Below are 25,963 nucleotides of genomic sequence, written 5' to 3' on the forward strand. Positions count from 1 at the left end.
TCCCATGGTGTTTTTTGTAGCTTGACACTAAATAATTACACAATTTTCATTCTTAGGTTAACATTTTGGGGTAATTTAATAAATTGCTCTGTGGTCTATAAGTTGCTTGTTCGTAAGTGTTAGCATGTACAAAGGAGTGTGTCAAGCATGTGAACAGATTTCGTGTGTGTGTGTGTGTCAGCACAAATATCTGGCTGACTGCAGGACCACACATTCAGAATCAGACCTGCTTTTTAAACAAAGCGCTGGAGACTCTCTCTGACTGACAGCCTGTCAGCGCGCACACACACACACACACACACACACACACACACAGAAGCACACATACCTTCCTGATCCACATGTGGTGTCCGTTGTGTTTCGCCGTGCCAGAGCGCTGATGGTTTTGGATCATCCGCTCTCACGTACAATCGGAGAATGACTAATACTCCTCCACTAAACCACACTGCCATGTGTGCACTTTTGTATGTGGCTTTCCCAGATTTTAAGCCAGAACTTTTACTATTTAATCGGAGATGTTTACTGAAGCAATTAGCACAAGCCAGTAGCTATCATCCTGAAAAGAATACCTAGATTGTCTCAACGGTCAGTTTATCCTCAATGATTTGGGGAGATCTTTCTTCCAAACCTCTCTGTACAGCTGTCAATAGCTCCTTTAACGCCCACTGTTACCTTTTAATCTCATGACCACTGGAGCACAGGTGTATCATAAGAGGAGAATAAGATCATTACAAGCTTGTTGGTACAGATTAAACAGGCATAAAAGCTTTTTTGGCCTTTTTCCACTTTGAGGATGGGAAATAGTAAGAAAAGGTAGAAATCCATAAAGAGGTCAGATTCGAACTTGCATAACCCACATGAGCACCACAACTCCACTAAGCCATGGCTCTGTCCCTAACAGGACATCCTAGAGAATGTTTAAACACTTTTGAAAACAGCCATGTTAACAGCATTTGTGGAATATTTTTGATTTAATGCCTAATTTTGTCCCTCTAATAAAAACACAATCAAGTTGCAGATGTTAAATATCCTGAATTTAAATATCCAAAGCAGAAACATATTAAATTGTCTAAATAGTCATTTTTGCAGCGAGACTGCATTTTACCATCATGTATGTAAAACAGTCCTTTTCTGGTATTCTTGTCTGTTTAATGTGAGCATTAGATCCCTCTTGAGCTCAACATTCTAATGGAGTATCTACAACCATTCCACTGACCTGTGTTTGCATGGAAATGTGTGCGTTAGCATGTGATCCTTCACTCTAAAAGCCTTCTTGTTGATTCTCCTCACAGATACTGTCTTTGGAAACGGAAAGACACCAGACTATCTCCTCTTAGGCAACATGGTTTATACAGTAAGTGCATTTGGGCCCTTAGATCCTCACAAAGCGTCTCTGTGTCCTCCCCGTCGCCTGACACTTTGTCCCGGTTGTCCTGCTGTGAAATGTTCCTTCTGTGCCGAGTCTGGTCTCACTGAGGATTTTCGCTCCCTTTTTTTGCCAACTTTTTAGGCACTGAAATGAAAATGAAGCTGACCTGCTCTATTTCAAACTGTACTTCAAACAGAAACTGTTTGGAAGTTCCTGTCTGCCGAGCGTCTCCCATTAGATCTTACGTCTGTATGATCTAATCTGTTTATGTGTACATGCGACCTCAGATAAGAACCTGTCTCTCTCACAGTTTGTGGTGATCACGGTGTGTCTGAAGGCTGGGCTGGAGACGTCGTCCTGGACCATGGTGAGCATTTGGATCTCTTTTCTCTCCCATTTCACTGTGTCCTCCCATTTCCTTTTGACTTTATTGTCCCTCTATCAGTAGAAACACGCTCCTCCACCCCCTCTCACTCCTCTCACTTACCCTTTTCTTCTGCCGCTGATGTCATGGAAAATTTCAGAGCATTCAAAGATGATGTCATGGTTGCATCGCTAATCAAAGCACTCATTCACACAATTATTCACACGATTATAGTGCACTGTTGCTTACTTTTTATTACTGTTAGAAATTGTATTACTATTATGGTGATTTCAAGGCAAATGCTCAGCATTTAAAATGTAATCAACAGTTATGTCAGTGTAATTTGATCAAAATGCAATAAAAATAGTAATATTGTGAAATATTTTTTTCTCTTTGAAGTGTGAATTTTAAAATGTAATATTTTAAAAGTCTGGGGTTATGACTGCTAAAAATTTGGCTTAGCCATCACAGGAATAAACTACATTAAAAAAAAAAAAATTAAACAGGAAACAGTTATTTTTAAACTGTAATAATATTTCTTGGTGAGCATAAGAAACTTCTTTCAAAAACATTAACATCTTAATTATTCCAAATTTTGACTTGTTGTGTATGCTACTGTATTTACTTATGCCATAATAAAATTTGACCACATGCATATTAAAAATTCAGTCTTTTTTCATTGCACTGTATTTTGCAATTGCAATTTTCACAAAATCACATGATTTTCATGTGGTTTTGGAACATTCACATGTGGTTCCAATGTTTCACATGTGCAAATTTCAAGCCTCAAATGCTTGATGATCATGTGATTAAACAAAAACACATGGGTGTAACATGCTCCCATATGTGCGCACTTGTGATTTAGCATGTGTTCATGTAAAATTCATGTGCGTTAAGGGTTGTTGTTATGAATGTCACAGAGAGAGCAAGCAACAGCACGCACATCTATCTCAAATGGGTGCTCGACTAAAAAACAAGTAGAAGCATATTAAAAATGCAAAGTCGGCAACACCGAAGCTCCAAAAGTATCAAAGAAAAATTTAGTGTTACGTTTCGAGCACGCAGGCTCTTCATCAGACAAATGAACGACACTAATATGCCTCTCTTTATACAACCAGGTGATCAAAAGGTCACATGACCTAACACAATATAACCATAATAATAATGACCCAACAAATAAACCAAAATAACCTCAGTCAAGACAAGAAAAACAAAACATAAAACTATGCAAAATAAAAAAATACAATTCTCAATCTACAATTCAACAGCATTAATTAATACCTGCCAACGTACATAAATTCAACCAATACCATCAAATGTAACTAAATTATCTTTCAGATGAGGTTTTGTGCTGTTTGAGTGTCAGGCTGCCAGTATTATCAGCAGAATGACGACTCTCCTCTACTCACTGTGTGTTTTCTCTAATCTTTTCTGGCTTATAGTTCAGCCACATTGCCATCTGGGGCAGCATTGGATTGTGGGTAGTCTTCTTTGGCATCTACTCCTCACTATGGCCTCTGATTCCTCTGGCCCCGGATATGTCAGGAGAGGTAAGACATACAGTACAAACAAGTTTTGGGTTTTTTCCTGAGTAAATAAGTTTTGCTTATTTACACTACTGTTTTTTGCTTTTTTTAAGAATTTATTAAATTGATCAGAAGTGACAGCAGAGACATTTGTGTTACAAAGAATGTTCTTTCTCTCTTAACTTTCTTTCTATCAAAGAATCCTGGGGGGAAAAAAAATGTATCACGGTTTACACCAAAATAATAAGCTGCACAACAGTTTTTGACAATTTTTTTTTTTTTTTAGCCCTAAATCTGTGTGTTAGTCTATGTTCACACTCTCAGTGTTTGAGATTTTGACAGGCCTCAAAATGCCTTATTCACAAAGCAGCTTACAATAGCGGCTCAAATACTAGCGACAGTGACTAAAGTAAAAACATTCATAAAACCGAAGAGTATTATCACATTTGACTCAAGTGAGAATGGAGAATTTGTCATGCATAAACCACACATGAAAACCCGCAACACTTGCTAGACACACCTATGTGCAGTACATAGTGACTCGTCTATACCATATTCTGCTGAATAATGGCTGCTGAAAATTCAGCTTTGCATCACAGGAATAAATGACATTTTAAAATGTATTTAAATAGAAAGTGGCTCTTATAAATTGTAATAATATTTCACAAATTACTGTTTTTCAGTGTTTTTGATTAAATAAATTCTGCCTTGCAGAGCACAAGACATTTAAGAACCAAAAAAAATCTTAATTCATTAAATTAATTATTTACTTATATTTCACGAACTTTTTAACTAGATTTATGAATCAGATTTGTCGTCAAACTATACTAAGCTAAAAACACACACTTCCCATCCTTATCCCTGGGGCTCTGGATGTGTCAGGTGATATAAAGCACACACAGACCACCCTTTTTCTCGCCTGGGGCTCTACACTATCTATGCCATAATCTGAGCGTTAAGAGTTTGTGTGTGTTCATTAGGGTGAGCAGTGGGCTGGAAACTCTACACCTCCATGAGGCCTTGGGGCACCACAGGTCTCTGCTCTTTTCTCACCTCATAATCTCCTAATGGGGCCTAATAGGCCCTATTTGTGTCGCCTGTGAAGAAGAGCGATTTAAAAACATCTACAACTGCTTGTTTGAGCAGAGAGTTCAAAAGTCCTGGTGTCCAGGCAGAATGCTTGTTTATAATAGTTTGGTGTGGTTTCAATCAAAGATAATAAAAGTTTGTGTGTTTTTGCTGTTTTGCTATTTATTTATATAATGTCTGGACACCAATATGAGAACGCTCTGTTCACACACATTGTTGGCGTTGTCTAAATACTCTCAAAAGCATCCAAGGTTTTTATCCCAGCATCTGGCGTTGTGTAACAGTAGCCTCTTCCTCTCATGTGTGTCCTGCACACCCGTCCTGAATGGCCAGTCAAGTGGGCTCTTTTATCAGCTCTTTCCCTCTACATGTAGGGTTGTAGAGTAGATCAGACCCCAGAGGCTCAGGGTAACCCAATGCCGAGGGGAGCCATAGCAACGGCACTACATCAGAGCACGGGGGACGCCTCAGAGAGAGCGTACCTGAACACACCTGAACTCTGGGCCACCTCACACTGATCTCTGACTGCTGCCACAGCTGCCTGAAGGGCAGAGAAAGGGGAAAACCATTATGATGGAAAGAGTTAAAAGACATGCCACACAATTAAATCTATTTAGCTGAATTGTTACTCTAACGTATCACACAATGCATCATTATTTTGACATTTTCATGGTACTCCAAGGCACTTCAGAAGAATAGCATGGTAGGTGTTCTTTTGAAGTGCCTTGGAGTACCATGAAAATAGTCATATGAATGTGTTAATCATTGGTAAGATTTTTTTAATGTTTTTTTGAAAGAGGTTTCTTATGCTCATCGTGGCTTAATTTATTTGATCAAAAACATAATTTGTAAATTATTCCTGTGATGGCAAAGCTGAATTTTCAGCAGACCTTACTCTAGTCTTTAGTGTCACATGATCCTTCAGAAATCATTCTAATATGCTGATTTGGTGTTAAAGAAACATATCGGTAACACTTTATTTTAGTATAAAGGTAACACTTAACTAGTTGCTTATTAGCATGCATATTACTAGAATATTAGCCATTTATTAGTAGTAATTAAGCACATATTAATGCCCAGAGGTGGGTAGTAACGAGTTACATTTACTTCGTTACATTTACTTGAGTACATTTTTTGGGTAACTAATACTTTGAGTATATTTAAAAATGGGTACTTTTACTCTTACTCAAGTACATTTTTAGTGAAAAAACGGTACTTTTACTTCGTTACTGTGGGCGACGCTCCTCTCGTTACTTTATCTTAATGCAATACAAGTTAAAAATCCTTCAATTTATTCCAAACGTGCCGTCTACTTTTTTTCTGGGCACTGAGCGATGCCCGTTCTTTTGAGTCAATTCTGTTCGAAGGCTTGATCAAACCAGTTGGCAGACCAGTGAATCGGTTCGTGAATCAATTTGAATGATTCGTTCAGTTCCCTGCTGCACGCGCTGAGTCGTCTGAAGCGGTTCTCACTCAGAGTTGTAACATCAGGAGCGTTGAAGACGTGGCTTTGGATCTACAGTCAGTTGAAAGCAAATCTGCAAAGGCTATTGTTTGCTAGCTATGAAGATCTTTATTAGATGAACGCGTGTGCTGTCGGTTCCACAGGTATAGATTCGATTACAGTACACGATACCACTATGACATTACCAGTTTGTTGTACATGTACCTTACACATTAAATACATTGTATAATTTATTCATTAAATAAGCTGTCACAGAGTATGAAATAAACACCCGCCAAACCCGCGTTAGTTCCAGGAGGAATGCCTTGCCTAGACACAATTAATATTGATATTTCCACAATCTTTACGCTTGCAGAAATAAAGGCTACATTTGTTTACATTTTGCAGAACAGACGGAAGAAGTGCATTTGTTTCGTTATGTTCAGATGTTCTGTAGCGGTAATGTGAGGAGTTTTCACTCTTCTCCGTGTCAGAGGTTATATACATTTATAATACATAATTAAACTTTAAAATATAATTTATATAATTTAATTTAAATATGTATCAGCTGTTACTCCAGTTTTCAGAGACCCCCCACATGATTGTAAAGCGCTTTGGGTGTATTGCAATACACATTAAAGCGCTATATAAATGCCTCATTCATTCATTCATTCATTCATTCATATTATCTTCAGAAATCATTCAAATATATTGATTTATTACCAGTGTTGTTGAAAAAAAAAAAAAAAAAACAGCATATATGCTGGTTAGGTATGTTTTGAAGCTGGGATGCTGGTTTATGCTGGTCGGACCATTTTAGGACCAGCACAGGACCAGCTTAAACCAGTTTAAATCAGCTCAAACCATACCAGCATGTGCTGGTTTTTTCAACAGGGAACCGTTTTGCTGCTTAATATTTTTTGGAACCTGAGACATTTTGTTCAGGTTTCTTTTATGAATAGAAAGCTAATAAAGATCAGCACTGATAATAAATCAGGCTGATAAAAATTCTGATTTGCATCACTGAAATAAATTACATTAAAAAAAAAAAATTAAAAGTATTTTGAACAGCAGTGTGTGTATGTATATACAATTTTATCTAAATATCTGTTTATCTAAATAAAAATAGACTATATTCAGTATATGATCCAAAGTAACTAGTAACTAACTACTTGAGTAGTTTTTTTATCCGATACTTTTTTTACTCTTACTCAAGTAACTATTCAGACTATTACTTTTACTTGAGTACAGTTTTTGGGTACTCTACCCACCTCTGTTAATGCCTTATTCTACATGATCTTATTCTACATCCCTAATCCTTCCCAATACCTAAACTAAACAACTAGCTTAGTAACTATTAATAAGCAGCAAATTAGGAATTTATTGAGGGAAAAGTCGTAGTTAACAGTGAATAAGTGTTCCCTATTCTAAAGTGTTACCAACATTTCTTATTATTAGCGGTTGTGCTGCTCAATATTTTGTCCAGGTTTTTTTTTTTTCTGGATTTCTTTCGATTTTAAAAAATTTCAGGATTCTTTGAATAGAACGTTTTTTTAAACAGTATTTATTTTAAATAATTATTTTGTTACATTATAAATGTGTCTATAAATGTCACTTCTCATAAATTGAATGCATCCCTGCTGATTGAAAGTGTTAAGTTGTTTAGAAAGTTGAGTAAAGGAACTTGAACTGCAAATTCCATATTTATTTATTTATTTATTTATTGTAAAATTGTACTGCCAAATGGTTTGGAGCACTGAGGAATGTGTTAAATATGCAAGTTTTTACTTAAACAGTGGACAATTTTCAGAAACAACTACTAGTTGATTACTTTAGTTTTAGGGCTTGTCGACTAGTTGTAAATCACATACATTTTTTTTCACATCCTTGTGTAGCTGTGTGGTTTAGCTTTATATGGTAACCTGTGCCTGCTACATTTTTTTATTTGTAGTGTCACACAGATGTGAAACATTGAACCTTAAATTTACAATGTCATAAAAGAATAAAAGCACAGACGTTTGAGATGGTCTGAACTGCTCTAAAAACCTCTCAAATGAACCAAGGGCTGCCCAGAGGCAGACAGAAACCATGAGAACGTCTGTTTTTTGCACCATTCATGACATCATTGGCTTCATCTTACGTGTGCGGGATTCACTCTGTAGTAATTTACACAAGCTAAACATTGACTCATTGACTAGTCAGCTACTTTTTTAAAACAACTACTCAATTAATAATGTTGAGTTGCTATGCACTGTCAAATAATGAATGTTAACAATATACTTTTGATCTACTTCACTAGTTCAGACAGTCTTATCACAACATGTCACACTCAAGGCAACTTGAGATACTGTGCTCGACATTACGAGCCTGCCGTTTACCCAGCTATCACCTCACCTGCCATTACAAAGCCCTCCTCATCTCACACACCTGTTTAAAGACATGCACATTCACATACACACATTCAGCCAGTCATGACATGAATGCACCTTTGAACAGACACACATCACATATTGCATCCAAAGGCATGTAGAATTTCGATAACACTCTAAAGGAAGTCACAGCGGATAAAACAAGCGCTGCAGCAATGCAAAAAAGATCTTTAGATGTCAGAGGCGTGATGTAACGGTTAGCTGTAGCCGCATTGAAAGTGTTCATTCCTCTCCATTCTTCCATTGAATGCAGCAGACAGGTCTGTTTTATTCAAGTGCACCTGGTATCTGTGTGAGACAGACCATTCATCTTGTTCCACTCTCTTTGATGTACAAGATTTCACCTTTAGAGCCTCACTCACTCTATCAGCAGATAAAACTACAGCCTGCTGCTCTTGTAACACTACATACTGGAAACTGTGTGTGTGTGATCTGCTCTATTTCAAAAAAATTTAAACAGAACCTGTTAGGGAATTCCTGTCCAACATCTTAGTCAAGTAACTTAGCTCATTATATTGTAATGTGTACAGTGCCACTTAAAGTCTGTTGAAAAGCTACCATTATTATTATATTTACAAAATGTATTATATAACTTTTTTTTTTTTTCATTTCAATTCATTTAAAGTGAAAAAATTAACATCAACTTCAAAATGTCTTTTGCTTTATTGGCAGCAGCACTTGAGCTGCATGAATTCCACAAGTTTGTGTAAAACCTGATGATCGTGTTCGGTAGCATAAATTGGAATAATCCAAATAGCACCTTGTGCTCAATGGAAGCAAGAACATCTGATCATAGGAGTTCACATGATCTTTTGCTTTTTTGATTAGTGACCTAGAAATAGAGCACTATCTAAAATATGATTCCTAATATTTCCTGGAAGTTGCTATTTGTAATCTGATTTTGAATTCCAGATTTTCAATGTTGTCTCAGGCTTTTGTACCTCACTCTATAAAGAATGTGTGGGATGTTTCTTTGAAAGTTTCTCTATTTGTGGCACTTTGAGTAAAGTAAAGGTATTTGTCTTACTAGTTATGGAGGTTTGACTTATAACTCCAGAAATCAGTAAAACCTGAGCAGCCTATGTTCCTCACGGTATGAGAAATGAAGATGAAGTTTGGAATGTTTTTAAGTAATATTTTCCAGTACATTAGTGTGTGATGTGCTCTGATTAAATTGTGTTAATCCTCCAACTGAGTGACTAATTTTCTACACACTCAGAATGCATGCCAACGTTTGTTTATTTGAGTTCTTTGTGTTTTCAGATAGTCTTTCCTAAATTTCCCTCAGTCCATGGAGATGTTCCATGCTGAGAGTGAAACACAGGGATGATGGGATATTAGAGTGTGTGTGTTCCATACTCGAAGGCCTTGTGAATACCTCCATTCCTCATGCCTTGAGACAAACTGAGAATTGCTGTTTTTGCAGGCCCTGTTGGAATTGGATGTCTCTCTTGCTTTTTTCTCCTTCTATTTTTCTCCTTCTATTTTTCTCTCTCTTTCAAAACAACAGGCATTAGATGGGACTCCAGCTGTATATGGTCCACTGGGACTTTGAATCTCTATGCTCTACACATTCAAACCACAAACTGACTAGAGGAACTTTGATAGAGCGTTTACAATTAGGTTGTTTATATACACAAGTTGACATTAGACTTTTTGAGTGACTGGCTTGGCTTATAATAAAAGCATATTTGAATTAATTGCAAGTGGAATATTTAGTTTTTGGGAGAAAAGGCAAAAGCATTATTTATTCTTCTTGCACATGACTTTGTGTGTGTGTGAACGTGGATAAAGTCGGCTTGGCTCAGGCGTTAGTATGTAGTCCCTAAAGCCAAAGGGCCAGGCCGAGGGTGAATGACCATGTCTGAATTGTTCTCATCTCATATTTACCATCACAATGGATGGTATTAACATTCTTGGGCCAACATTATCACTGGCAGGCATGAGCAGCCAAACTCTGCTGTTTCACAGCACCGCTGATTAGTGCACCCAGGCATAGTTAATCCATCCTGTCAATCACCAGAGGAAGTTACCACGTGGGATTGAATGATAAACACTCAAGACTCAGTTTGCCTGGTTTAAGCGCTAATAGAATCTGTCAACATTTGCTCTCAGGTTTTGAAAGACCTGATTGAAGATTTTAAATGGTGTGTGCTTCTGACAGAGCAACATAGTAATTTTGATTAATTACGGTTTGTGCATGAAGGTTTGTGTATGTCAACTTATTGTGGTTTAAAGTGTGTGCTTATATAGAGTTTGTTTTTGTCAGATTTCCATTTATCATCAGCTTTTGTCTAAGTTGCATGTACAATGTGGCCAAATCCAATAGGGTAATGTGATCGTCTAACCCCCTATTCAGTGGTAACTTTAGTTTAGCTTTAGTGAAGAGCCCTTCAAACCGCACACATGCCAGCCCTGGAGAGCACATTCAATGCTTTGATTGCTTATGACAAAGGATGGGATGCTTTGTGTACAGTATGTGTGCATATCTTTGCACAATTACCTTTCCAAGTATTTGTATACTTAATATTTAGCATGCATGATGTTTTTAAGGCCGAGAGAGGTGTCCAACTAGAAAAATCAGCTTTAGCTGTTAATTTTGTTTGTAGACCATTGGTATACCATCTAGGACCATAAACAAATCCAAAGTCCTACCAGTTTAAGCTGGTTTATGGAACATGGTGCTGGCTACTAGCTTACCTGGGGTTTTCCAGCAGGAAAGTTGCATAATGCGTGTGTATATTTGTTGGAGAATGTGTCCAGCAGAGACTGAGGGAGTTGATGTCCTGTCTAAACAGTGGATGCGGACACCCTTGATTTCCAGCCGAGACGAGGCCATAGTGGTTTATTATTCTGCCTCAAATACACCTATGGCCTGCGTGCTTTCAAAAGCCAACTAGATTTGTGTTTTTACCAGAACTATCCATAGAAATGTTTGAAAAAACATACTGTTTGAAACTGTTTGTAAGTTCACTTTATAATTTTAAATTGTACAGTTCATAGCAAAGTAACCCACTTACTGATTTTTAAGAGTATTTATAACATACAACTTGGCAGGAAAATATTAATGAATTTTGACATTGTACTTTTTTAGTTATTGACTCCAATTTAACATTCCCACCACTAGTTTTATTCATACTTAATGTCTTTGAGCCCCTCTGGTCCTGTCTGATTGTTCAGTACATTGGCCCCCAATGAAAATGATTAAACTGCCATTATCAAAGAGAAAATTACATGTTACCTCGGGGACTGTCGAATTCCAGCACATCATGAATATCTTTTCACCAATGTACAATTTTCTCTAATTCCACTTCGCAATACAGAACACTTGTTTCATTCAGGGTCAAAGATGACATTAGTAGGGTGGAGGAAGCCATTTTGATTTCCAGTCATTTGGGATTTCCTGCCTCCCTGATGTTTTGTTAGACATCAAAGTCTATTTTCCTTTAATTGTGAATAGATTAGCTAATTTGGGAACACCTGAAACCTTTGGTAGATTGCTGCAGGCAGGTGTGCCTCTCGGCTTTGTGCTGGGGCCTTTACTGGTTTCGATTACAGGAAGTTGATTTGTCTCGGAGTGCCGAGTTTAGACAAGTGGCGCAAGCATGTATGTTGAATGGCATTGCAAGGGGGTGGATTGGTGCTCTTTGACATTTAATGACAGGTATTTTCAACGCAGCTGGGCCAAAGCAAACAGGATAAGCACAGACGACTGCATCTCACACCCCACTAGCCCACGCTAGATTATTCCGTCTTGTGAATCAGACCCTGTGGAACCACAGAGCACCCTTTCTTGTACTCTTTTTCTCTCTCCTTTTCTCTTTCTGTCTCTCTCAAAGTTCCTCGCTTCCTCACAGGCTTTTGCACTCTTCACTTTGGATGTGCCTGTTACGATTAAGATATTTTACACTGAAAGGACAAACTGTTATAATTATCTGAGAGATTGTCTCTGATTGTCTGAGTATCACCCAGTTCAAGACAGATGAATCTTTTCGCTGCTTGTTTAATTAATGAGTGTATTTTGGCTGATGGATGTTCTGATACTGGCCTTGCTTTGCCTCTCAGTTAGGAATCGTCTGTTTTGGTTGTGGAAATTTTTGAGATAACGAGTTTATTTTGTTCCAAATTGGAATTGCAGGAAATTTATGAACTACTACAGTTATGAACTGATTCATTAAAGTAATGAAGACTTATGTGTCTGAGTTTTGCACTTGGTACCATGCAGTGCTTTCTAAGAGTGATTGGTGGTAACATCCAGTAATCTTGACACTGATAACAGATAGCGCTGTTTATGCATACCTAACTTCATCCATTTTAAAATATGACCCAAATAATGGCCATCACAGCTTTTTCTTAATCTCAGCCCAGGTTGAAGTAGTTTGGCAAAAAATTTACTTTTTTTGTACTTTAAGGCACTTTTTGGGTTGATGTCTATGGAGTGATTGCAGTGGCTAGTATTCCTTTACTTTCCATATGCATTTCATATTTTCAAACACATGGGGGAGTGTGTGCTTTTTTTTTATATATTTTTTTTATTTTACTTTAATTAGACTAAAATGCCTGATGCTTTATCTATCTATCCATCTATCATCTATCATCTATCTATCTATCTTTGTCCTTTTTTGTGTGTATGCTTCTGACAGGCACAGACAGCTGTGTAATGATGGACCCTTTTTTTTTTTTTAAATATGGTGACATCTTACCCCACTGTCTCCCATGTATCATATAAAGCAGGCATTTTGATAGGTCAGGGTCATCATTTGGGATCAAGGTTTTAGAGAGGTGATCTGGGAAGTACCATTAGCAGTTAACAGTTGGGATCTGTACTCTAGCCGACTGCTTCTCTCATCTGTCTCTCATTTCACCTTTTCTTGTCTGTCTGGCTTCTCATCTGTCACACACACATTTAAAATGTACCAGGATGAGACACATTCCAGCCCCCCTTAACTAGATTACACCTTTTAAGTTTTGGTCAGATTGGTGATTTAAAGCTAAGCTCTTTGTAGTACTGATGTTGTGAGAGTCCAGCTAAATGGTTTGGTTAAGTTTGGAAATCAGTTGCAGATTCTCTTTGGTACTCTGTCTCATCTGTGTGTGCGTGTGTCTGTTTTCCAGGCGGACATGATGTTCAGTTCAGGAGTCTTCTGGGTGGGTCTGATCTTCATTCCCATCACCTCTCTGGTGTTTGATGTGGCCTACAAAGTGTAAGTTGAGATTCTTCAGTACCAGACATTAAACCTTGCACATATCTTTCTCTGTGGTCACCAGAGATTTGTGTCATGTATACAATTTTAAAAGTATTGACTTATATTTTAAATTGCTTGCTACACTCAAAAAATAACTTTTTGACTGGACATGATTCAATCATGGAGAGTTGTTCTACACAGTTGAATCACATTATTTGGATACAAACGAATCAAGTTATTTGGACATGTCTAATTTTATTTGAGTTTACTCTGTTCACTTTAGTTATCACATTTAGTATTACATAACATGCTTCCATCATGTGGAACCACTGTCCATGATTAAATTAAGTTCAGCCAAAGTGTTACAATAACAGCAAATTAAATCTAACTTTTCTTGATACATATGATGTTAGATTTTGGCAGTTTGAAGTTTGCTTTTTTAATTAAATCAGCATAAATTCTTTTTAGCAAGTCATTATTACCCAAGCACACGCTTGATACCAAAGTGACAGAAACTTAAATAGCAACATTATAGAACATTAAACATTAACAAATCTCCTTATATTCTCATCTTGCTAAAAAAAAAAATCATAAAATATGCATAAAATAACATTTTATTTTAAAAAAAATTCTTTCCCTATCCTGCTACTTGAACATGTTCTTTCAAAATGAACATTGTTTTAAGCCAAAGAATAACCATTTCAAGTCAGTTTGATCTGATGCAATTGTTTGAACAAGAAACCTGAAACCCAAAAAATCCAAATGAATTGTTTAAAGTGAATAAAAAAGGCAAATACTGTAATGCAGAAAATAAATAATCATGCATACATAGGAGACAAAAATAATTTTTATAAGAATTTTTTTAATGAAAGCTTTAATTAATAAAACAATAATAATTTATTTAATTATAAATTATAAAAATCATAATAAAGAAAAATATATTAAATACTTTGTATTAAATATATAATTTTGTTTTGGAAAATACATATTTATTATTATTATTTTAAATATTTATCATTTGTAACAGTCTTTTTGTTTACTTTTGTGTAACAAACACTTATTACTGTAAGCTGTAACTTCTAAATATCCAGCTTTTGTATGTATTTATCACATTTTGTTAAACATTTATTTAAAAAAAAATTTGTGGGTTTTTTTTTTTTTTCCTTTTATGGAACAATATGGGATGTTCTGTTATAGTCTTGCATTCTTATATACATTTTGTTCCACCTTGAGGGAGTTTTCTTTGTCATAGTTCCATCTTTGTCATAGTTTTGACTTTTTTTGTTTGTTTGTTTGTTTTTTACCCCTGTGTTTCAGAATGAAAAGGGTGTGCTTTAAGACCCTGGTTGATGAGGTGCAAGAGTTGGAGGCGCTGTCGAAAGATCCAGGAGCTGTGGTGCATGGGAAGAGGTGAGGGCCGTTCCTCGTAAATTCATAATAAAACAGAACAAGCAAAAACAGTGGATAAGCAGGGATCACCTCCAAGTGTAAACGATCCTACTGGCTGCTCTCCCGGCTCCGGTCTCATTCTGTCTCCTCAACCTCTCACTGGAGACACATCTGTCCAGCAGGAAGTTTGTCTTTAATTCGATCGCTCTTCTGTGGGAAGAGAAAAGAGACGTCCGTTATGCACATAATGATGTCTGTGTCTCAGTACTGTTCCTCTTTGTGTCCTTCCCTGTAGTTTGACCGAGAGAGCCCAGCTCCTGAAGAACGTCTTTAAGAAGAGCACCGTCAGTCTGTACCGTTCCGACTCCATGCAGCAGAATCTACTCCGTACGTCAGCGACACACATGTGCTTCGCCACCCACAGGCACACGGATGCAGACACACCTACATGTTCTCCACAGCGCAGACATCACAGACAGACTCATTCAGAATCACTGATGCACACACACCCTACCATCCCCATCTGCAGCATCAAAATGCAGATTCACTCTCAAACGCAAGGGCTTATGGATATGCAACTGCAGACACTCACAGATATACAAATTTGAACCAAAACCAATGAAAATTAGGTGAGGATGGTTGTTCTTGACAGCTGCGGATAGTAACTAATGTAGTCATAATATCACTCGAAAGCAACAGCTGCATTAACAAAGCTCAAGTTAGACTGAGATGGCACCGGTCATAGGGTTCCTTCTCAGGCAGCTGTTTTTTGGGCACGGGGACTCAAATCTCAGGTTTATCAGGGAATAACTTGGCCTTCCGTGTTAAATCTGGAGAATTTTGTTGAGGATATTGCAGTCCAAAACTGACTTATTAAAGCTCATTCATGAGGTCATAATATGTACAGACACAGATTTCACACACGCACATGCACACAGTCTTATCAAATTACTAACATTTCCTTCCTGGATATGCTGTTATACTACACTTCCAGTTTTCATGTGCTTCCTTTCAGTGGTCTTCAACTGGTGAGCTATAATTGTATATTATATATAAATTATTTATATTTAAAAAAAATAATTTATATAAAATTCATTATATACAATTTCATTATAAAATTATAAACTATTTAAAAATCCCATTAATTAAAAAAAATATATATATAATATTTATTAAATATATTTTATTAAATAATCGTGTTTTTGTAGAGAAAATATTTTTATAATTATATTTTGGATATCATTTAGATATCAACTGTAAAATCTGGCTCCTGAAGCATTACCAGTTGAGAACCATTGTCTTTTCATTTCTTTATAGTTTAACATTTACATTTTTTTTTTTTTTTTTTTACTTTCTGTTCGTTACCTCTCTTTATTTGCTCTATTTTTTTGTGTTTGCTTTTAGGTGAGGATGGGGGACGTTCAGTGATAGTCTGATGTTATATGCATTCTTACCCCTTAGCTCATACCGCTAGATATTAATGCAGTTGCCTTACAAACACAATACATATTAACACCATAATTAAACCTGCATTGTCCATCACATCCTTCCCATTCCCCACCTGTGCATGTGCTACTATGCTGCTGTGTTTTGATTGACAGGCAGAGTCATGTTTAATCATTTCAATGTCCCGCTATCATTCCCACCATGCATTGCCCTCCTCGGCCTCTTGCATGTGCCCCCTCAGGCCAGCAGGTAGAGGTCGAGTCGGTTGAGACATAAGGTGAGTCATAGATCAAAGGGCCAATCCCAGTGTGCCGTGCTGTAGAGACCATAGCGCCAGTATGAGCGAGATCTTTAATATTAAAATAACTAGGATTTGAATAGACTTAAGGTCCTTGCACACTGAGTCTGAGTTTTTACATATTCAACATCCTTTCCTATCAAAATGCTTGCTACGGATGTGAAAACGCAGAAAATCTAACCTGATCCGAATTTTTTTATGATGGATGCTGTGTGCAGTGACCTTTAGAGTCCAAATCAAAGGATAAGACCTTCTTTTCTAGAAGACTTCAATAGCTATATTTGATGGAATGAGCCACGTTGTTTCTTGTTTTCTTTTTTAGAAAGAGTAGTTGATTTTTCCAGGTAGAATCAATAATCTGACATGACAACACTCACAGTGTTTTATTTCCTGCCAGCTTCCATTTAGAGTCTGCCAAGATAATTACTATTGACTACCCCCGATCGTCCCAGCCAGCCCACCTACACTGCCACAGCTGGCTTATCAAGGTCCCCTCTGAGACCGATTTGAATTTTTTTGTTTATTTCTGGAAGCAGGCAGTCAGGATGTTGTGCATACTGATGTCTTTTTGCAGACAAAAAACCTCTTTAATTTGGACCACTACAAATATTTTCAGACATTTTGGTCCCATTAGTGTATGTAGGTCATTTGTAAGGGCTTATTAAACTCCCAATTAGACTCCCAACAATAGAATAATACAGACAGTCTTTGAATCCTCTTTTGAGTTTACAGACAATATTCCCAATTTATCTTTGGTCACACTTTATATTAGGTGGCCTTAACTACTATGTACTTGCATCAAAAAATAAGTACAATGTACTTATTGTGTTCATATTGTATTGCAAAACACTATTGCTGCTACTGAGGTGGGATACGTGTAAGGTTAGGGAGTGGATTAAGGTGTAAGGGATGGGTCAACAGTGTAATTATAAATGTAATTACAGAAATTAATTACAGATGTAACTACATATAGGTATTTTTAAAATAAAAGTACAATGTAAACACATGAATGTACACAATAAGTGCATTGTACCAAATAATTAATTTAAATGTAAGTACACAGTAGTTAAGGCCACCTAATATAAAGTGGGACCAAATCTTTTATTTATTTTTCAAAGTGTGCACCCTGGTGATGATTTAAGAAAAGGCTTGTTCTAGACAAACACAAAATTAGCATTTTTTTCCCTATCTCATTGCATGTTGTTTATTTTGTTTGCTTTGTGTTTTTATATGATTTAATTTGTAAGTGTGCCAGCAGATTTAGTTGAGTGTATTTATCTGATGCGTGTTTTCTGGGTCCTGTTTACAGACGGCTACGCATTCTCACAGGATGAGAACGGAGTGGTCTCCCAGTCTGACGTCATCAGAGCCTATGACACCACCAAGCAACGGACCAGTGAGTGGTGAGATCCGGCTCGCTGGGCCCCGCCCCCTCTCAGCGGTCACTCAACTTTTTAAAGGCTGACAGAGAGCTGAAGCCTGTCAGTTTAACTTTGGCCAGCCTAGGGCACCCTGGGCAACAATGGATACGAAAAATGAAGCATGAGAGAGAGAGCGAGAGAGAGGGGGGGAAAAAAATCAAGTTCTGCTGTGCTGTAGTTGTATGTTCAACAGCAGAAACAAGCACTGTGCTAGCATATTTTTGCCCAGCCTGCGGTCAGTATGGTTTCTGATCTGTCAAACAGAGGAGAACAGCAAAAAGAATTAACTCTCCTCTCTCCTTCGCCATTCCTTTGGCTATGAGTGTTACAGCCAAAAATGTGTTGTTGAGGGTGGTGATAAAGGTGTTGAGAAACATTTGTGGTAATGGTCTTTGACTGTGACTTCCTAATCATTAATGGCACATGAAACACTCCCTTTTGTTTTTGTCTCACGTATGTATTTTATTTGCGTCATAAAACAGGACGTATGCCAGATAACCAGAAATGAAGTTCCAAAGAATATTAGAAATGCAGTCCCTATTTTTAAAAACAATATTCAGAAATTACAATTAGGTGTTTTTACACTCCTCAGATGCTTTCTGCATCTGTTTGACAACTTTACCCTTGATTTTTATTTGATCATTGTTCATGTTAAATTCTAAGCTATCAAAGCCTTATATTTGTTGTTGCCTTCAGCCATTACGGGGTATGTTTTTTGTTTTGTTTAGTTGTGTTTTGAATTTAGTTTGTTGTATTTTCTTTTTTCTATTTAGTTTTAAGTTTTTTTTTTTTTGGTTCCTGGTTCTTCAGATCTTAGCTTGTAGCATGTATCTACCTTTTTTTTTTTTAACAATTTGGCAATGTTTCAACAGCTTTCTTGAACACGTTTCTGCATTCCACGTCTTACACGGCTGCAATGATCACAAAGGTGCCTAACAGGAATTTTTTTTCCCAGTGAGTCTCTAGCTAGGCAGCGTTACTGCACGCTTACACGTTAGACCAAAATAATGGTGTATCAGGCTGCTACACGGGCAAAATGAGAGCTTCTTAAGCCACACATTGAACCTCGGCCCCGTTTATGCGTTCGGCTCATCGTAAGGGGCTCGTGCGAAACTCTTTTAGACGATCAGATGTTCACCATAATGTTTATTTGACTTGGAACGGAGTGTTAATCCCTCAAACATAAGTGCCATTAGCATAGGGGAGGAACGGAGGATTTTGCCAGACCCACACAGTATCGATACAACTTTGTCTCCTATAGTTATTTAGTGAATTTGTATTTTTATATTGGACTAAGTGTGACTTTTTGGACTGATCTGCTTTGTAATGAAAACGTCGTTCCTCTTTTTTGTGGTTCCCCTTCAGAAACTGGTCGTGGTTCATGAGCTTAAGTGACTACAACTGTCTTATTAACGCTTGTTTATTTGATGGTGGAGTTTGTGCGTTGGTTTTCTTCTCCCTGTGGGAGAGCACGTTTTGTATAGTGCGTCTGCGCAGTGTGTGTCGTCTGCATGTGCATGTGAGCTACGTTTCGGATGCGTTGCGTGACTGCGTGAGTGTTCGTGATCCCGTCGGTATGCATGTCTGTTTAACTATATTAAAGCAGCCTGAGAGACTCGAATAAGGATGCGTGTGTGACGTCCTCTGTGTTGTCTGGTTGTGTGCCGCTGCTTGTTTCGTTCGTCTGCACGACTCCAGGTATACTAACGGTGAGCTATATGCCGATGCATGGCCCTGTACGTCAGCAGGTGTGTGCAGGTGTAAGTGTGTGAGCGCATGTGTGTGTCACACGTGTCTGTGTGTCTCGGTTTGTATGAAGCTCTGCTAAAGCTTGACCAGAGATGTTGCACAATGCACTCTTTTAACTTTTATGTGATGAATATTCTCTTATCTAGTTCATATCAGTTGCAATATTATTTATCTGGATGGATGTACCGTACATGTTCTTCATTTAGTTTCAGATCTCACTGTAACTCTTCTTCCAGCTGAAAAGTCTTTTATTTAACGTGGAAAGAATACGTTTATAGCTACTGTGCATTTCGTTCCTTAAGCTGTGCTTTTGACCGATCCTTGGCGCTGTGGGTCGTCATTCGACTCGAACACTGGAAATATGAAGTGATGTTGGTTAAAGGCTTGGACTGTTGCTTTCTAAAACCATGTCTGTCAAAGTGACTGATTGCATGAATGGAAAAGTCGTTCTTGGTTTAGCCTAAATGTTAATTGTACGCTGAATCTCCCTCTAGTGTTGGTCATTTTAAAGAATGAAAATGCACTTTTATATGGTTTCAAATTCTCTATTGGGTGTTTTATTTTTTTCTTTCCTTTGTCTTTCTGTTAAATGATTGTTTAGCATGTTGGAACTGCAAACATTTAAGTGTTTTGTCTTAACTGCCATGAAGGACTACTGAAATAAACTTTACAACTGAAGCTCTCCTTTGGTGGTTTCTCTCATTTTATTTGTTGCATTCTGATAATTATATCCTGATGAAGCCTCAAGGTTGTCCAAGATATACACTGTTAGTGTTAGAACAGTATTGTAGCTGGCATCAGGAGAATCGCTGATCGTTTGTATTGTGTGGAGACTCTCCATTGGGGATTCAGTGAACACAGTCATGATTTGCCAATAATCTGTTTTGTTTCCATACCATAAACTTCCAAGAGCTCATTTCCTGTCTAGACTAATGCATTTCTAGCTTTTCTTTACACAAGCATTAAATTATACTTTAGCAAAAACTTCCCTGAATGTATAAATCTCTGTTTCTGGCCGTTATAATGTTTATGACTTAAAAAGACAGTTAACACGTTAATGCATTGGATTTCATGTCTTCTTTTAAAACTCCTTTTAGTGTTTCACCGCCTGCACAGCACTTGCTAATATGTGTACTGCTGATCCTCTTTAAAGGGCAGTTAGGGTGTTAAAACTTATATTGATGTCTTGTTTACAGCCACCAAAATCTGTTTATACGGTTTAATCATGAGCAAACTCAATGTATTCCACAAACTTTTGAAAAAAAATATTTTTTTTTTATGGCTTGGTTTCTGTGGATATTGTGAAATCTTCAGTGTCCACTGTGAAATATATTTCATGCCGTAAAGATCATTCTTGTGAAACTTTGTCGTCTTAATATTTTTGTGGAAACCCTGATACATTTCTCAGAATTCTTTAAATAATAGAAATTTAAAAAAACAGCATATATTTAAAAAAAATAAATAAATGTAGCATTATAAATGTCTTGCCTGATCACTTTTGATCAAATTAAAGTGTCCTTACTGAATAAAAGTGTTTATTTCTTTCAGAAACTGTTTTTACCCCAAACTGAACAGTAGTGTATGTATATTAAGCATAGAGTATTTTCTGTGATTGTTGCAATTTATAGAATTTTGCTTTCATTGTGGAAAGACAAATGATGTTGAAGCTGGTCATCGTGTGTGGCATTAAACAGGATGCGATATCAATCTAAACAGGAAAAGGTGGGGAGACGTCACATAGATGACATCCCCTGTAGTTTAGATTTATCATTCTGACTGCTCTGTTGGTCAGTGACATTAATAGAGTTGTTATGTGTTCCATATTTTAATAACAGCCATTTATTTATGTTGGCCATACTTGATGTAAATGTATCCACGGCTCTGTCCCTAGAAAGAATTAGTCCATAGGTTACAACAAGCTTTCCCTTCTTAGGTAACGGGACTCTGGAATATCACACACTCAGTCAGCCTGTTCTAAAATGGAACCTGATGCCATACAGTTTCTTCAATGTTCTTTCATTCTTATATCTGATCGTCGTTCACGAGTGATGAGACCAACTAAGATAAGTGGAAGATAAAACGATTTAATTTAGCTGAAAAACACTGTTGGTTAGAGACTGTAATACTTATTTGAAGACGGTCTCGTCACATGATGTGCTTCCAGCTGCTCTGTACATTTAGACACACCTGATCATTTACAAAACGTCTCATATCAAATACAACAAACTGTGTTGCCAATGTAATCTGAATCTAAGCCAATAATGGCTTTCAGATTGCTACAGATTATACAAAATTGAAGAATGAATGCTCTCCAAACATTAAAAACGGAGGTTTTCTCAAAGGTAGCTGTACATTCGTATGATGTTAACCTGTTCCTTATGTGACTGATACTCTGAGCAAGAATAATGCATGATGAATGCCTGTTTTAAACATGAACAATTTTTGTCTCAATCTGGCAACTAAACCTTCAATCTCTGACCCATTGGAAAAATAAGATAATTTCTATAAAACCCTCATTCATACATGGCACCGTTTGTGTGCAGGACCCCTAAAATGGGATTGAGATTGTCATGTGATATTGTCTATCTATATATCAAATTATCTCGAATACAGAGGCTAAATGTTCAGTTGAGTGTCATTGAAAGTCTTTCATCAAATAAGCAGATTGAAAGTGCATATGAGATGCGATCAGTTGTAGATTTAGGCTTCCATGTTGTATCCAGCACTTGAGTGTCTGTCAGATTGAAAGTTCACTATCTCACCAGCTTTAGCGGCCCACATGGCTCTTAAATTCCAGCTGCGGTCTCACAAGTGCCAATCGAGCTTGCTGAAAGCTTCCTTGAACGGGAGCCCCTGTAATATGACTCTACAACAACGACATTGTGAATGACAGATTCTTTGGTGTCCGTTTCCTTTTGAGCAGGGAGCCCCAGGTCAGCTCTGGCTGAAGTCAGCAAAGCCCTTGTTTGTAGAGAACTGTTCCTGCGGCAGGGGAAAGAAGTACTGTTGTGGCAGGAGGAAGCCGGAGCTTTGCAGGGTCTGGTGGTGCAGCTGTAACTGGCTGTGAGCGTGCGTGTGCTGGAGAGAGTTGCTGCACTGCAGGCCCTGCTGGGAGGTGTAGGGTGGTGGAGGAGGTGGAGGCAATAGTGGCTGCGCCGGAGCCACAGGCACAGGAGTGGAGGCCGTGGAAGATGAGACCATCAGGAGCTGCTGCTGCGAACACTGTCCCAGCCCCTCACCCCGGCCCAGGGAGAAGCGCCGGACGGAGCTGCCTCCACCCGCCGAGCTGGAGCTGGTGGTGGCCGTGCTGGACTGGCGTGACGGCGTGCGCAGGCTGGGAGGGGCTGTGGTGAGGATCATGGGAATGGTTTCGCCCTGACTGCGCAGTGAGAAGCGGATGGGCTGCTGTGTGGGCTGCTTGGGTCGCAGGCAGGTGCAGCAGTACACAGCCACCAGAGAACCCACCACCACAAACGCCACAAAGATGGAGCCCACCATCAGGAAGGGCACGTAGATGGGCTCTGTGAAAGAGAGAGATGGCACGGGTGGTTAGAGAAACTCTAATCTTCCTCAGTTTACTTTCTTAAAAATAAAGGGTCCAAAAGCGATGCCATAGAAGAACAACTGGTGGTCCTCCAAAGAATCTTTAAGTGAACAGTTCTTTAAAGAATCATTTTTGAAGAACCTTTATTCACTGAAGAACCTTTTGTGTAATGGAAAGGTTTCCATGGATGTTTAACATCAACTTTCTTCCATGGTTCTTCCTGGAAGCATATCCGCCAATAAAGAACCTTTATTTTTAAGAGTGTACTAGTAGGTTTAAAATATTTCACAACATTAACTGTTCTTAATATTTAGATAGTCTTATTACAGTCTTGTAAATTATTGTTTCCTTTTAACTTAATTTACTGATAATGTGCAAGTTATTTCATTAATTAATTAAAAGGTTATTTAATAGGAAATATTCATTTAGAAAGCACAAAGAACATCACAATAATACTATACATTTTAACTTTTTTCCTTAACCTCTACTGCTTATTTGACATTGTAATTAATTCATAATATCTTTTCAATATCTAAGTTGGCGTAAGCTGTGTTTTGAATCCTGTGTAAACTGAATGCATAATTATATTAAGACAAAGAAATTGTTTTGATGATCAGTAACCAACATAAATGATTTCACATTAAACGCAACTGCTTAACTTATCCTATATACTTATATAGCTGAGATCAGTATATTAGAGTCCTATATAAAACTATTCTGATTTAAGAATATTTAGTTTGTGCTTGAAGGTACTTAGACTTAGTGGTGACCTACTGTACATTTCCAGCATCAGGATTTCATCGTAAAACATCACCTGCTATTATGGTACTAAACTATATGTTGAGATTGACTTCATTAAGATTAAATGAAATGAGACTAACTACACTTAATTTAAGGAAACAAGAAAATCTGGCAACTTGTAGAAATGACAAATTGTTGTAACAAGTTCTAATAATGAGACCATTTTCTCCAGTGACTGTGCAGGTGTGTCAGGTTAACCTCTGCTCTGCCAGATATTATAACAGGTGCTGGCCTACTGAAATAACTTTATTGCTGTTTGTATTTTATCTGTGTAATACACTTCATGACTAAAACCTAAAATATCACATAATCCTGTAATTCAACCAGATGTCATTATGGCTTAATTTGTTATCCCTGTTATCGTGTAGTTTATTTAGCATACTGCTTATCATAAAATAGTGTTATCTATAGCCTAGTAAGAGGATAAAACTACTTTCATTACTTGACTTTGCAGGTAACATTTTTTCTAGAACAGAAACTTTATAGCATATTTGTTGAGTTCGTTTTCTGAATCATACACGTGTCGGCTAATGAATCTTTTTTTTTAATAAAAAGTTGGTTACTTTTTTTTTTATCTGAATGTTTTTACATAATGCAACTGCTTCTTTTGTCTGAGATATTTTTATTAGTGAGTTAATCTGTGTCTTACGGGCAGCATATTGCGTGTTGTTCTCCACCTCTCTGTCGTTTGTGCAGGTCCCCTGGTCGAGACGCGCGTCGGGGGCCGCGCAGCAGTAGCGCAACGAGCAGCTCCCGCAGCACACCGTCGCGTCCGCCGTATCGAAGTCCTCCGGACACTGGAAGCCCTCATGGTAATTTCCACTGCTGTCTAGCCAGCCGTGACAGTACTCTCCTCGGGCATCAGATATACGCAGATTCCATGTCAAATACCCCAAGACCAGGCAATTCAGCAGGCGCACCATACCGGCGAGATGCGCTTTAATTCAGTTCCTCTCAAACAGAGCGCGCCTGATAAACTGCCCGTTTTCGGGTTAAGCGAGCGATAAACGAACTTGAATTGATTTATGAAAATACTCCATCAGCTCATAAGATTTAAAAGTCACTGGACTTAAATTCAGGGATTGTTGTCCAAATCCAAAATTAAGAGTCATCCAGCGTCGGTCTTGGGTTGTTTTAAAATATCACTTCCAGAAATTCCATGATTTTATCCGCGTTTCATCCGCGCCTGCTGTTTGCTGTCATTTTACTCTCGTTTTAAACTACACATCGAATGCTTTTGATATCCATTTGGATATAAAATAATATATTGTCACCTATATGTTACTGGTAAAGAACTTTTCTATCCTGCAGTTCTCCCCGAAGAAGTTGTGAGTGCACAGAGACGCGCGCGTCTGCACTGAAGCCAAATGTGCTGCAATGTGCTGCTCTGCTCCAGTAAGTTTGTTTTAGACTCGCGCCCGCTCCGTTTCAATGACGCGCACGCAGTTGGCCAGCCTGACGTGCGCATTCATGCTGCGGTCAAGCCAGCCGCCACTCCGAAATGCATGGTCAATCTAGCCGCCGCGCTGTTTTGGAATGCGCGCATATACAGTGCATTACGGCGATCTTCCGCTTGTCTTTCGCCTGCGTTCACTCAGCCAATTTTTTTTCTTCTTCTTTTTTACTGCTTAACTTCTACATACAAACAAGGAAATAAGAGTAAGGGTAGTATATATTAAGAAAATGAACTATAATAATTAATAAAGTAATATCAGATTAACTGTCTGTAATATTATTATAATAATCTCTAAAAAATGTATTTTAAATGAGCCTTATAAAATTAAATTGTCTAAAAGTGTTAAGTAACAGCCTAATAATTATGGTTCAAACAAAATGATATCAAAATAACTGATGTTGAATTACAAAATAAAAGCCCTCCAAAATCTTATATAAGGGGTGTTTTACTTG

The 25,963-nt window shown here is 37.7% G+C and overlaps 2 protein-coding genes across 6 annotated transcripts in view; one reads left to right on the plus strand and one right to left on the minus strand.

The window, feature by feature from the left end:
* The window catches only part of atp8a1 (ATPase phospholipid transporting 8A1), a 157,940-nt gene extending 137,546 nt beyond the window's left edge, over nt 1-20,394 (plus strand). For all 5 annotated transcript variants that reach the window (XM_058797390.1, XM_058797389.1, XM_058797391.1 and 2 more), the window contains 7 exons: nt 1,293-1,354; nt 1,680-1,736; nt 3,176-3,283; nt 13,337-13,425; nt 14,725-14,817; nt 15,092-15,183; nt 17,850-20,394. In XM_058797390.1, the coding sequence (XP_058653373.1) occupies nt 1,293-1,354; nt 1,680-1,736; nt 3,176-3,283; nt 13,337-13,425; nt 14,725-14,817; nt 15,092-15,183; nt 17,850-17,947 (599 nt within the window). In that variant the 3' untranslated portion in view covers nt 17,948-20,394. The remainder of the gene's footprint in view (nt 1-1,292; nt 1,355-1,679; nt 1,737-3,175; nt 3,284-13,336; nt 13,426-14,724; nt 14,818-15,091; nt 15,184-17,849) is intronic.
* Nucleotides 20,395-21,716: 1,322 nt separating this feature from the next.
* On the minus strand, nt 21,717-25,532 carry shisa3 (shisa family member 3). The gene is made up of 2 exons (XM_058797882.1): nt 24,705-25,532; nt 21,717-23,231 (listed from the first exon to the last, which is right to left on the minus strand). The coding sequence occupies exons 1-2, from the start codon at nt 24,976-24,978 to the stop codon at nt 22,645-22,647; spliced, it is 861 nt and encodes a 286-aa protein (XP_058653865.1). The 5' UTR covers nt 24,979-25,532; the 3' UTR covers nt 21,717-22,644.
* Between the last annotated feature and the right edge of the window lie 431 nt (nt 25,533-25,963).

Source organism: Onychostoma macrolepis, chromosome 14 (assembly GCF_012432095.1).
Source record: "Onychostoma macrolepis isolate SWU-2019 chromosome 14, ASM1243209v1, whole genome shotgun sequence".
In the NCBI taxonomy this organism is placed as follows: domain Eukaryota; kingdom Metazoa; phylum Chordata; class Actinopteri; order Cypriniformes; family Cyprinidae; genus Onychostoma; species Onychostoma macrolepis.

Excerpts from the sequence above, each read along its gene's own strand:
- shisa3 (XM_058797882.1), bottom strand. The coding sequence starts at position 24,978 with ATGGTGCGCCTGCTGAATTGCCTGGTCTTGGGGTATTTGACATGGAAT. Across the intron at positions 23,232-24,704 it reads CAACACGCAATATGCTGCCC|AGCCCATCTACGTGCCCTTC; the intron begins GTAAGACACAGA and ends TCTCTTTCACAG.